Genomic DNA, 11905 nt, shown 5'->3' on the forward strand with positions numbered 1-11905 from the left:
CGTATTCGAGAAAAAAATAACTATTTGAGTGTAGCTCAGTTCAGTTTAGCTAGCTATAACTATCCATGCAATAAGTAGTCAAAACTAGAAAATCTAAGAAAAACTACACTTGCCAAACACCTTTGTAGTTTTGCCAAAACTAAGAAAAACTGTGATTTCTAGAAGCCGAAGTATTCATTGCCCTCACATTGACATACCGAGGTTTTCAATTACTATGGTTTTGTAAAAATTATATTGCCAAACTAGGCCTAAAACTTTACGATTTCGCGGGACAGATTTATACAACACCTGCTCTAAACTCTGAAAAGAGGCTTCGGGAAAAGGAAACCTTATTTTTGTGAGGGCTGTAAAAAGGAAACTTTGAGAGAGAAGAACAGGCAGAGCACACGGGTCTTCACCGAACCACAAACGCAGCTTTGGCTTCTCCGTTCCGACTGCCCCCGTAGTCCAGCCAACAACCGCCCCGCGCACGTAAGAGCACGAATCCCCCTTTGCTGCTCTAGAGGAGATGCAGACGGCGACGGCGGCGGCGGCGGCGCCGTGGGCGCCGAGCCCTTCCCCGTCCACCTCCTCCTCCGCGACCCCCTTCAAGGCTAGGGTTTGCGCCCGTCTTTGCCCTTTCCCTCGGAGGCGTTTTCCTGTCTCTGTCGAGGCTGACGGATTCTTGATTTGGCCCGCAGGTGGGGATTGCGTTGCCTTGTCGGACGGGTGCCCGGACCTCCTCTGCACCGAGGCTGGTTGCTACCCCCGCGCGCCGGCGGCGGCGGCAAGGTGAGTCGATTTGTTGGTTTGTTCATTCATGACCAGGTTCTACCTCGCTCCTGTTGTCTTCCTTTGTCTACGATTTCGGATTGGTAGAGAGATGTCTCGAGCATAAAAACAGAATAATCATCGAGAGACGTACCGTGGAGTTTTGATGGTGTAAATCTGGACAGCTCTCAAACAAGAATTTGGTCCCAACTTGTGCTGCTATGAATCTCATCTTTCTATTGTGAAGTCGGGCCATTCTTCCTCCATAGTGGATTGTTTGCTGTGTTCTCCAGCTAGGACTAGCTCGTGCAAGCCAACCCTTTGATTCTAGTAGGTGTTCAAATAGTGCAACAGGTCATTGACTTGTAGATGCAAACCCTCCGTATTATGTGTTTTATGTACTACTCGTGTTTCGTACTTTTAGTGCAAACCCTCTAGTAATTATGCATCAGTTGAAGTGAATGATAGTGCAACTCGCATTTAATCCCTAACAGAATAGCTTGTTACTGTATGACCTTTAGAGTGCGATGATCTAGCTTATAAACGTTTCATATCAATTTAAAGCAAGGTCAACCATTCATTTAAAACAAGGTTAACCATTCCTGATTTGGCACCAAGCCGGAGCAGATCCTAGCTTTGTTGAACTGTGAAAACGTCTTATATTTTGGTAGAGAGGTAGTATTGGATTAGGTACTGAAGCATACTTGTGTATGGCTTGCTTGTATTACCGTAAATGCAAGGGATTATGGTGTCATAATGTGGAACTAATGGTGTATCCTACTGTGGCAGTGGTTCAGGCTATTGCCAACCCAGATCCAGCGGTCGAGCTGCCATTGACTGCTGAAAATGTTGAGTTGGTGTTGGATGAAGTGCGACCTTACCTTATGGCCGATGGAGGTAATGTCGTGTTGCATGAGATTGACGGAAATGTGGTGCGATTGAAGCTGCAAGGAGCGTGTGGATCATGCCCAGCTTCAGTAACAACAATGAAGATGGGTATTGAGCGACGTTTGATGGAGAAAATACCAGAGATCGTTGCAGTTGAACCTATTGCTGATGAGGAGACTGGTCTTGAATTGAATGAAGAGAACATAGAAAAGGTAACCGAATTTTATGTTATTTAAGTAAATTTACTGATTACTTGATGCTTGTAGCATTTTGAAGAATGGAGATACAAAATTCATGTTTTTAGGTTGATTTGATTGACAACTTTATCTAGTTTCAGGCTTAGTTTTTTTAAAAGTAGTTTTGAATCATGTAAATATGCTTTAACAACTGAAGTTTTGACACATGGTATATGTTTATCCTTCAATCTTTAAATGTTAGTCCTTTTGGACATTGGGATGGTCTCGTAGTATTACTTTGACAACCACTAAGTCCTACTCCCTCCGTCCCATAATACAAGACGTTATTACATCCAATATACACACATATTGGATGTGATAACGTCTTATATTACGGGACGGAGGGAGTATTATATAAAGGGCGTTAAATTTTTCATTTGGGTGGCCATGACGATTTGACACATTGATCATGAAATGTTTGACTGCACGTGTTCATTATGATTTATGCCACTGATTATGTCATACTACTCAGTTTTGCCACTAGGAATTCCAACTGCTCAAAAATGCCATCGCTTCTTTAGGTGCATGCTCAAAAATGCCACTGCACACCATTACTGTCACCTCCAATCACGTTTACCATGTTATAATGACCAAAATACCTATGGACCAACATGTGAGCTCTCCCTCTATCTCACTACAATAAAGTGTGGGTTCCACTTGATCCCAGGAACATTCTTATTTTCCTCTAAAATTATACGCTTGCTTACTCCTGACAAGTGGGCCCACACTTATCATGGTGCGATAGAGAGAGCTGACATGTGGGTCTAGGGGTATTTTGTCATATAACATGGTCAACAAGTTTGACCTGACAATAATGATGTCTAATGGCATCTAATGGAATGATGGCATTTTGAGATATCTAATTGCATTTTTTAGCAAGCATCTCACAGAATGATGATTTTTGAGCAGTTGTAACTTCTAATGGCGAAACTGAGTAGTGGTACACAACTAGTGACATAAATGATAAAAACCCTTACAAAATTAGGAGGAAGTATTCATATGTGAGTTCCACATCAATTTTATGATGTGCTAATTTGGTTGTTAATGCTTCAAATTGTCGTGAAAATGTTCTGTATATCAAGCATATCTCTTGTCTATTCTTTTAATCTTCTATGTAGCTTCTATTGATCCGAATAGTTGTGCCTCGCAGGCTGAAGCAGTGACATATTCTGACCTATGCCATTTTCCTTTTTGCTATGAGCAGTATATAGGCTCCCTTCATAAAGTATCTTTATTTGAATTTCTTGTTTCACTAAACTTATGTATAGGTAGCACTGTTTGGAGTGACCAGCTGCTGACTTGCTTTCACTGACAATCAGGTTCTTGACGAGATCAGGCCATACCTTTCCGGCACAGGGGGTGGTGAGCTTGAGTTTGTTTCCATCGAGGAACCTATCGTGAAGGTCAGGCTCACAGGCCCAGCTGCTGGCGTGATGACTGTCCGAGTGGCCCTCACTCAGAAGCTCCGAGAAAAGATCCCGAAAATCGCAGCTGTCCAGCTATTGTCATAAACCTTGAAGCACATTTAGAAGCCAAGCCCCTGTTATGTGAACGTGCCGCTACTGTAATTCTCAGGAATTCGTGATAACTGTATGTGTAGCCTCCCACAGCTGCTTAAACTCTCAATGGCCACGGCCAATAGAAGTTATCTAAAAGGCTTTCATTTGCTGGATTCACAGCAGTTTTGGTTCCTACCTTGTACAGTGTTTGCTTCTGCAAATGAAAGTATATACTGCTGATCTTGCAATATTTTTGAAACACATAAAATAATTTGGTATCAAGGTTTATCCTTGTGGTTTTGTAGGCCTGGTATCAAACCCTGTGTCCTTGTGTAGCTAATACATACGCATATGTGTATGAATCTATTCCCTCCGTTTCTAAATATAAGTCTTTCTAGATATTCACATTTTACTATGGACTACATACGGAGTAAAATGAATGAATCTACACTCTAAAGTATATAGTCGTGCATTGAATCGAAGAATAAGCCTGACGTTACGTCCAACCAGGCCATCGTTCGATTGGAAAAAATCCCACCGCCCCTCGCTGTAAAATTACCTCGTTGTCTTTTCTTAAAAAAAAAATCATAGTATCATAGTCGTGCATTGAATCGAACCCAGCCCACCTCCCTGTCCTTTTCTAATCTGCTGCAAACGGTTTTCGGCTGGTGGGCTCGACGTCGTGTTCGTCCCTAAGCAGATGGGCGGCGTGACGTTCGGCGGCTGCCTAGGTCTCGAGCGGCGCCGTGGTTGGTGATGGTTCCATGACGGTGCAGGCTCAACGGCGTGAGCTCTCCGGGTTCTTGGATACCGGGAAACGCAGCGGTGATGCAACGACTACGAACTCTTCCTGCCCCGGCGACGGCGGTGCTGCTCCATCTCGCCGGGTACGTCGATGTCACAGTAAGGTCTCCAAACTTTGCTTCATTGTCAGGATTTGTGCCCCTGTAATTCTCCTCCCGTCCTGTCCAAATCTAGGATTCTATTTTCCCTATCCATATAGGAACTTAGACATAGTATCATGGGCATGACTTACCGGCTGCGGCTGCTGCCTTGGTTCTAAATTGTGGCGCGTGTATTTAACTATTTATTTGTGCCACAATGATGTTTTGCTACAATTACTGATATATTGACTCATTGGTATTGCTAGCTTATTGCACATTTATTTTTCTACTAGAAGCGTTCCACGCGCTTCGCTGCGCCATCTTGTGAAAGATGCAGTGCTTCCAAGATTTATATCAAAGAGAGGCACAAAGATGCAGTGCTTCCAAGCTGATATGCAATGCTTTATAGTATGCCTTATACGGTAAGAGTATTTCCCCATTCTCTAATCCACACCTTAACTCATTGGTTGTGAATTTATAGCAGCAACAGTTGATGGACTTAGAAAAGTATGCTCCTGAACCTGCAAACAACAATTAACATAGACACTTAGGAGCATCCTAACTGCCTCACATGAGCAGCAAATAGATTACATAGGCAGTTATCCTACATATCAATTTTTGTACACGATTATTGAGAAGAGTATGATTTCTCAAATGGGTTTGATCCTCTCCAAAGGAAGCTTCACGGTACAAATTTTTTTTGAGGTGTGAAAGAGCAGATTTAGCCAAATCGCTCCTGGGGCTTTCTACCCCAGGGAGCTTAGTGATTTAGGTGATATAGTATACATTTACATTGCATTGCCAATTTTTTTTACAATGAATACCCAGCACCAAATTCCTGGCCACTGAACATACAGGGTAACTTGTATTACTTCTATAGTTCAGTCCACTTCGATTCTTACTATTTATTCAAGTTTCTGTTATTTACAAACAATGCTTCAACCATTGTTGTTTGTGTTCGCGTTATGACCTGTTGTGGCCTAAGGTGAGCTCGAGCCTGAACCCATTAGTTTCGATTCTACTACTTTTCTCGTATAAGATTTCATGGTCAAGTTAATTTTCATTGCTCCAAACCTAGCATTTGCAGTTGCTTGTTTCAGAAATACAGGTTTTGCGTCAGATTTCGGCCGTCAAGGTAAATCCTTCCAGCTGTTGCGTATTATGGGCTTACTATCTGTGCAGTCGTCTCATAGAGTTACCACGACCCTAATTTTCTATGGAATTTTCCTCCATTCACCTTTTATATTTCCTTCAGAAACTCGATCAGTTTTTTGGGAGGTCAGGTCCACTTATAAGCATTTGTGTATTACAGGTTGATATTCTAAAGATGCTTGTAAGGTGCCTTATCTATATTATTTTACTGATGCTGACTAATCAAAGACTGCCTACACAACTTGTCTTGTATAAATAAAAGAAAAAGTTGGCTCACTGACGCATCAACTTCCTGATGTAAGTGTTTTCTCATATACTCTTTCTATTCCAGAATGTAAGGTGATTGGTTTCCGTGCAAGTCAGCCATTTAAGTGTTTGACAAAGATTATAGAATAAAATAAGTATATCTTCAATACCTAGTAGATACAATTTGAAACTACTTTTCATGATGGATCAAATGATATAAATTTCATATTGTGAATTTTGATATATTTTCATAAAAAGTCGGTCAAACTTGTGCTCATTTGACCTTTCAAAAAACAATACATCTTATATGAAGGAACGGAGGGAGTATTTGTTTTCATCTTCTCCATGATATGTTCACTCGTTCTCTTCAGAGATTTGTTCAAGGGATTCCTTTCAAAGGATTGCACTTTTTTTTGACGATTTTTTCAAACAATGACACCTTTGTGATAAATTTCTCATGTGATATAGGTTGTGTACGACTGTAAATTACATTGGTATGTGCAGTGTCTCCCCTTTAATCCATTGGTTTACTTATTTAACTCTGTTTTTTGTGTATCCCTTGCTTCTGATGCTTTTCTTAATCGGCTCTCCTCTTTGTTTATGTGTGATTTGAGTATGTTCATAGTTAACATCCACCAAAAAATTAGTAGATGTCAGAGATAATGTGGGGGTGAAAACACATTGGCTAGCGAGTGCCATCTTTATCTATAACGAAACAGCTGTCGAATGGTTGAACTTTCCTGCATGATATTTCTTTAGTACGCCACCTCTCAATCTTATGAAAACAAGAGTTGATGTGATTGTACATTGATCACATTCCATTTCTATATCATTGGCTCCTTGCACATCGTTAGTATAAATTAAAATTCCCAAGAACCCATTTTGGTTCGGATAGCGATTCACAATCTTTTTCTTGGTTGTCCGATAACAATGCTACTATGAATCATATTCATATCCTTGTTCCAATGTTTGCAATTTCTGCTAGAGCATCTGTGAGTTGAACTAACAAGGATGCAGCCACATTTGCAGGCATATACAGTGCAGGAGGATGCAGATATGGGCACAACAATGGAGCTAATACTTCTACGAACATGGTCAATCCCTAAAGAACATTTTTGTTACAAAAGCTGGATTTCGCTAAGACTGGAGGTGTCAACCTAAATGCACATATATCACACGGAATGACAGCAGTCGAAAACCATTTTATCTGCATTGTATAATTTTCCACACAGATTAATTACAATATTTATTCTATGTGCATGAGTCCGCGCTTTGTGACATTTGGTTACAGTTGTTATGTGGTGTCATGTTTTTTCAGTGCAATCTAATGACATCGGAAGGCTTAAAAAATGATATTTACACCAAGAATACTTATGTCGGCAAATGTTTATTTTACATTGGCACGGAGAATTCTTACCATTGTCAACCGTTGGTCGCACACATCTTTCCGTCCGACGTTTTAGTTTATTTATGTTGATTGTTAGGAAAACCCTCTTATTTACACCAGCTGGTTTTTTCTGTTTTGAAGTGGCTCCAATATTCCAAGTTTAACGATAGATTACACGGTACAATGCAGCAATCACAAGAAGATAATATGGCTCGGGATCAGAAACGAATATTCGTAGATTATAGGCTAATTTATGCTGGCTCCGTTACATAGTCTTTTTTTCTTAAAATGGCCATGGGAAGGTACGTGTACAATGGTTAGGGATTTGGGGCATCCGTAAAATTACATCGTTATGGAACAAGTCTTACGTTTCATCTTAGTAGTCCAAGGCGTGCAAAAAAAAAAGTGGTCCAAGGCGTGTGGGCTGGCTGGGGATGGGAGTCTCCCTAAACTTACTTTCAATAAAAGGAATCTTACGTCCATGGCGCAGGTGGTTGGCAAACTGATTCGTTCGACTGAAGTCTTGCATGCAGCGTTGCAACGGATGGGCTGGGGTGAGGAATAGCTATATAGATAGTCTGCATCATTGAAATCTTTAAAAAGACTAATATTTAGGAACGGAGAAAGTAGTAGTTTTTACCTAAAAGGGCACTCGGGTCAGCACATAGTTTTTGCTTGGTTATCAGAATTTTGAACAGACGTGTATTGAATCCGATATCATGTTGCTACATGAAACACACTCGACCGACCAAGCAAATACGGTGTATGTTTTTGTCTTTTTGAGGTAACAAATACGGTGTACGTGACAGGCAAGAAAGAATATGGACTCGTTAAAACGAAAAAAATAACACGGACAGGGATTCAGTCCAAGAAACAGGTGGTAGATCGCCACACAAGAACCACGGACCTAGTTCATTCCAGTGTTTTCTCACGAAAGGGAAAGGGGAGAATAACACTGAGAGGGAGAGGTTTGACAGTGTTTTCTGTGGGCGAGCCCTCGTGATGAATACCCAATATATAGGTACGGGTGGCAAGTACATCACAGCAGCGCCCGTGGCCTAATGGATAAGGCGTTTGACTTCTAATCAAGCGATTGTGGGTTCGAGTCCCACCGGGCGTGCATCCTCTTTTTCCCCTAATCCGTGCTCTATTAGAATATAACTATTTGTTTTTTGTTTTTCGTTTTATGTCCTTCATTTCGAAAATGAAAACAAATTTATATTAGAATAGAACTACTTCTTTCTTGTTTTCCATTTTCTGTTCTTCATCTGTACAAGGAAAAAAATGTTTGTGGGTAAAATGAAAAAAAAAACATAGGAAAAACTATGGCTAGATACCTAATGACATTCACGGAACCACACAAGATACTTTCTGATACGGAGCATTCTACTTCACATACACAATATACTTTTTGTCAAGAGTCCGTTCGGCGGGTGACACGTGCGACATCTACTTCACATACACAAAGATGAATCATCTCCTATACATGTCCACGCTCTATTAGAATATAACTATTTGTTTTTTGTTTTTCGTTTTATGTCCTTCATTTCGAAAATGAAAACAAATTTATATTAGAATAGAACTACTTCTTTCTTGTTTTCCATTTTCTGTTCTTCATCTGTACAAGGAAAAAAATGTTTGTGGGTAAAATGAAAAAAAAAACATAGGAAAGACTATGGCTAGATACCTAATGATATTCACGGAACCACACAAGATACTTTCTGATACGGAGCATTCTACTTCACATACACAATATACTTTTTGTCAAGAGTCCGTTCGGCGGGTGACACGTGCGACATCTACTTCACATACACAAAGATGAATCATCTCCTATACATGTCCACGCTCTATTAGAATATAACTATTTGTTTTTTGTTTTTCGTTTTATGTCCTTCATTTCGAAAATGAAAACAAATTTATATTAGAATAGAACTACTTCTTTCTTGTTTTCCATTTTCTGTTCTTCATCTGTACAAGGAAAAAATGTTTGTGGGTAAAATGAAAAAAACCATAGGAAAAACTATGGCTAGATACCTAATGATATTCACGGAACCACACAAGATACTTTCTGATACGAAGCATTCTACTTCACATACACAATATACTTTCTATCAAGAGTCCGTTCGGCGGGTGACACGTGCGACATCTACTTCACATACACAAAGGTGAATCATCTCCTATACATGTGCTCACTTGACCCCTTCGAGGATGGTATACTACTTGACACTCCACTCGTGTGCATGCATAAGTATTGTCGGAACACTACGGATGACGAGGAGGAGCGCAAGTGCCAAGGAACAACTACACCATCCGCAAGGGAAGCCTGGAAGCGACGACGGAAGAAGACCTAATGATATTCACGGAACCACACAAGATACTTTCTGATACGGAGCATCCTATGGACATCACCATGTCAAGAGTCCGTTCGGCGGGTGACACGTGCGACATCTACTTCACATACACAAAGGTGAATCATCTCCTATACACGTGCTTACTTGACCCCTTCGAGGATGGTATACTACTTGACACTCCACTCGTGTGCATGCATAGGTATTGTCGGAACACTACGGACGACGAGAAGGAGTGCAAGCGCTAATGAACAACTACACCATCTTCGAGGGAAGCCTGGAAGCGACGACAAAAGAAGACGGAGCTGCTGAAGCTACAGCGGCCGGACATCCGGCGCCTGTGCAGCCGCCCAACTGTTGCACCAACAGTCCGGCCGAACAAGCCTCAGTGGCCGGACATCCGGCGCCAACCCCGGACACCCGGCGCCTCCCGACAGCCCGGACATCCGACATCTCCCCCAGAAATTCGGCACCGACGTATCCAGAGAGCAGCTGAACCTCCACTTCAGTCCGGACATCCGGCTCGTCCCGAAGCCCCGGACATCCGGCCCCCAGCCCGGACGTCCGGCACCTGCGCGTGCCTAACCGGGCCAAAGGCCCATGTACCCCTTCCTCACTTACCCCTTCGTGGCTGTAGACTATATATACTCCTCCACCTCCTTCTAGTTAGGGTTAGCGTTGTGATAGCACATATTAGAGATAGAGCCTTGCTCATCCACATCGGATCTACTCCATGAGAGAGATCGCGACCCCTCTACGAAGAAGATCCACGTTGGATTCAAGACCTCCTCATGGAGAAGACCATCAAGACCTCCTCATGGAGAAGACCGGTTACCATTTGTATCGTCCCTTGTTGACTTTAGATCTTGTATCTCCTTTTGTGTACTTGGATCTAGCATATGTGTGATCATTCTTATTGGTTTGAGTGATTCTCTTGTGTTTCCCCTCGTATTCTTCGTGTTCATCGCGGGATTCGCTCCTTTCGTGAAAAATCGTCCATCTAGGGTTCCACCCTACACCATCTTGGTATCATGAGCCACGTTGATCACGATTTCGGAGCCTCCCCGTTGTGTTTTCTAGCCTAATTTTGTTGATTTCGTCCTAAATTCGAAAATCCCCACCAAAAAATAGCGCCCAATTTTTTTTGTGATTTGTTGGTTTGATGATGTTTTGTTGATTTTGATCCATGGATCCGTTGTGTCTTGAGTAGACCTACCTTTTCCCCAAGTTTCCCCACTTTCCATCCACGAAATCCATCAAATTTTGCCTCCAAAATCATCAATTTCCGCCCCAATTCAAAAATTTCCGCCCCAAACGAGATCTGGAATCGTCGGGCTGGACATCCGGGCCATCAGGCCGAATGATACATCCATTTTGCATCATGCTTTTATATCAATATTTATTGCATTATGGGCTGTTATTACACATTATGTCACAATACTTATGCCTATTCTCTCTTATTTTACAAGGTTTACATAAAGAAGGGAGAATGCCGGCAGCTGGGATTCTGGCTGGAAAAGGAGCAAATATTAGAGACCTATTCTGCACAGCTCCAAAAGTCCTCAAACTTCACGGATGATGTTTTCCAAATATATAAAAAACATTGAGCTCAAGAACTTCACCAGGGGGGCCACACCCTGCCCACGAGGGTGGGGGGCGCGCCCCCTACCTCGTGGGCCCCCTGGTGGCCCTCCAGTGACCATCTTCTGCTATATGGACTCTTTCGATGGGAAAAAAATCATAAGCCATCTTCTCGGACGAAACTCCGCCGCCACGAGGCGGACCCTTGGCCGAGCCAATCTAGGGTTCTGGCGGGGCTATTCTGCCAGGGAAACTTCCCTCCCGGAGGGGGAAATCATCGTCACCGTCATCACCAACACTCCTCTCATCGGGAGAGGGCAATCTCCATAAAAATCTTCATCAGCACCATCTCATCTCAAAACCCTAGTTCATCTCTTGTATCCAATTCTTGTCTCCAAATCCGGGATTGGTGCTAGTAGGTTGCTAGTAGTGTTAATTACTCCTTGTAGTTGATGCTAGTTGGTTTAATTGGTGGAAGATCATATGTTCAGATCCTATATGCATATTAATACCCCTCTGATTATGAATATGTTTATGCTTTGCGAGTAGTTACTTTTGTTCTTGAGGACATGGGAGAAGTCTTGCTATTAGTAGTCATGTGAATTTGGTATTCGTTCGATATTTTGATGAGATGTATGTTGTCTCTCCTCTAGTGGTGTTATGTGAACGTCGACTACATGAAACTTCACCATTGTTTGGGTCTAGAGGAAGGCATTGGGAAGTAATAAGTAGATGATGGGTTGCTAGAGTGACAGAAGCTTAAACCCTAGTTTATGCGTTGCTTCATAAGGGGCTGATTTGGATCCATATGTTTCATGCTATGGTTAGGTTTACCTTAATACTTTTGTTGTATTTGCGGACGCTTGCAATAGAGGTTAATCATAAGTGGGATGTTTGTCCAAGTAAGGACAGCACCCAAGTACCGGTCCACCCA

At 42.0% G+C, this 11905-nt stretch overlaps 1 protein-coding gene and 1 non-coding gene across 3 annotated transcripts; both read left to right on the plus strand.

Moving 5' to 3' along the window:
* Nucleotides 1–315: 315 nt before the first annotated feature.
* LOC125550750 (nifU-like protein 2, chloroplastic) lies at nt 316–3677 on the plus strand. Of its 2 annotated transcripts, none has more exons than XM_048713832.1 (4): nt 316–592; nt 681–771; nt 1540–1850; nt 3194–3677. In XM_048713832.1, the coding sequence occupies exons 1-4, from the start codon at nt 509–511 to the stop codon at nt 3383–3385; spliced, it is 678 nt and encodes a 225-aa protein (XP_048569789.1). In that variant the 5' UTR covers nt 316–508; the 3' UTR covers nt 3386–3677. The 2 variants fall into 2 exon arrangements, with proteins under 2 accessions (XP_048569789.1, XP_048569788.1); XM_048713831.1 differs by having other exon boundaries at nt 328–598.
* A 4412-nt stretch (nt 3678–8089) lies between these two features.
* Nucleotides 8090–8162, plus strand: TRNAR-UCU. Its single transcript has one exon. It is a non-coding gene; the product is annotated as a tRNA-Arg (tRNA).
* Nucleotides 8163–11905: the final 3743 nt, after the last annotated feature.

Source organism: Triticum urartu, chromosome 4 (assembly GCF_003073215.2).
Source record: "Triticum urartu cultivar G1812 chromosome 4, Tu2.1, whole genome shotgun sequence".
Taxonomy (NCBI): domain Eukaryota; kingdom Viridiplantae; phylum Streptophyta; class Magnoliopsida; order Poales; family Poaceae; genus Triticum; species Triticum urartu.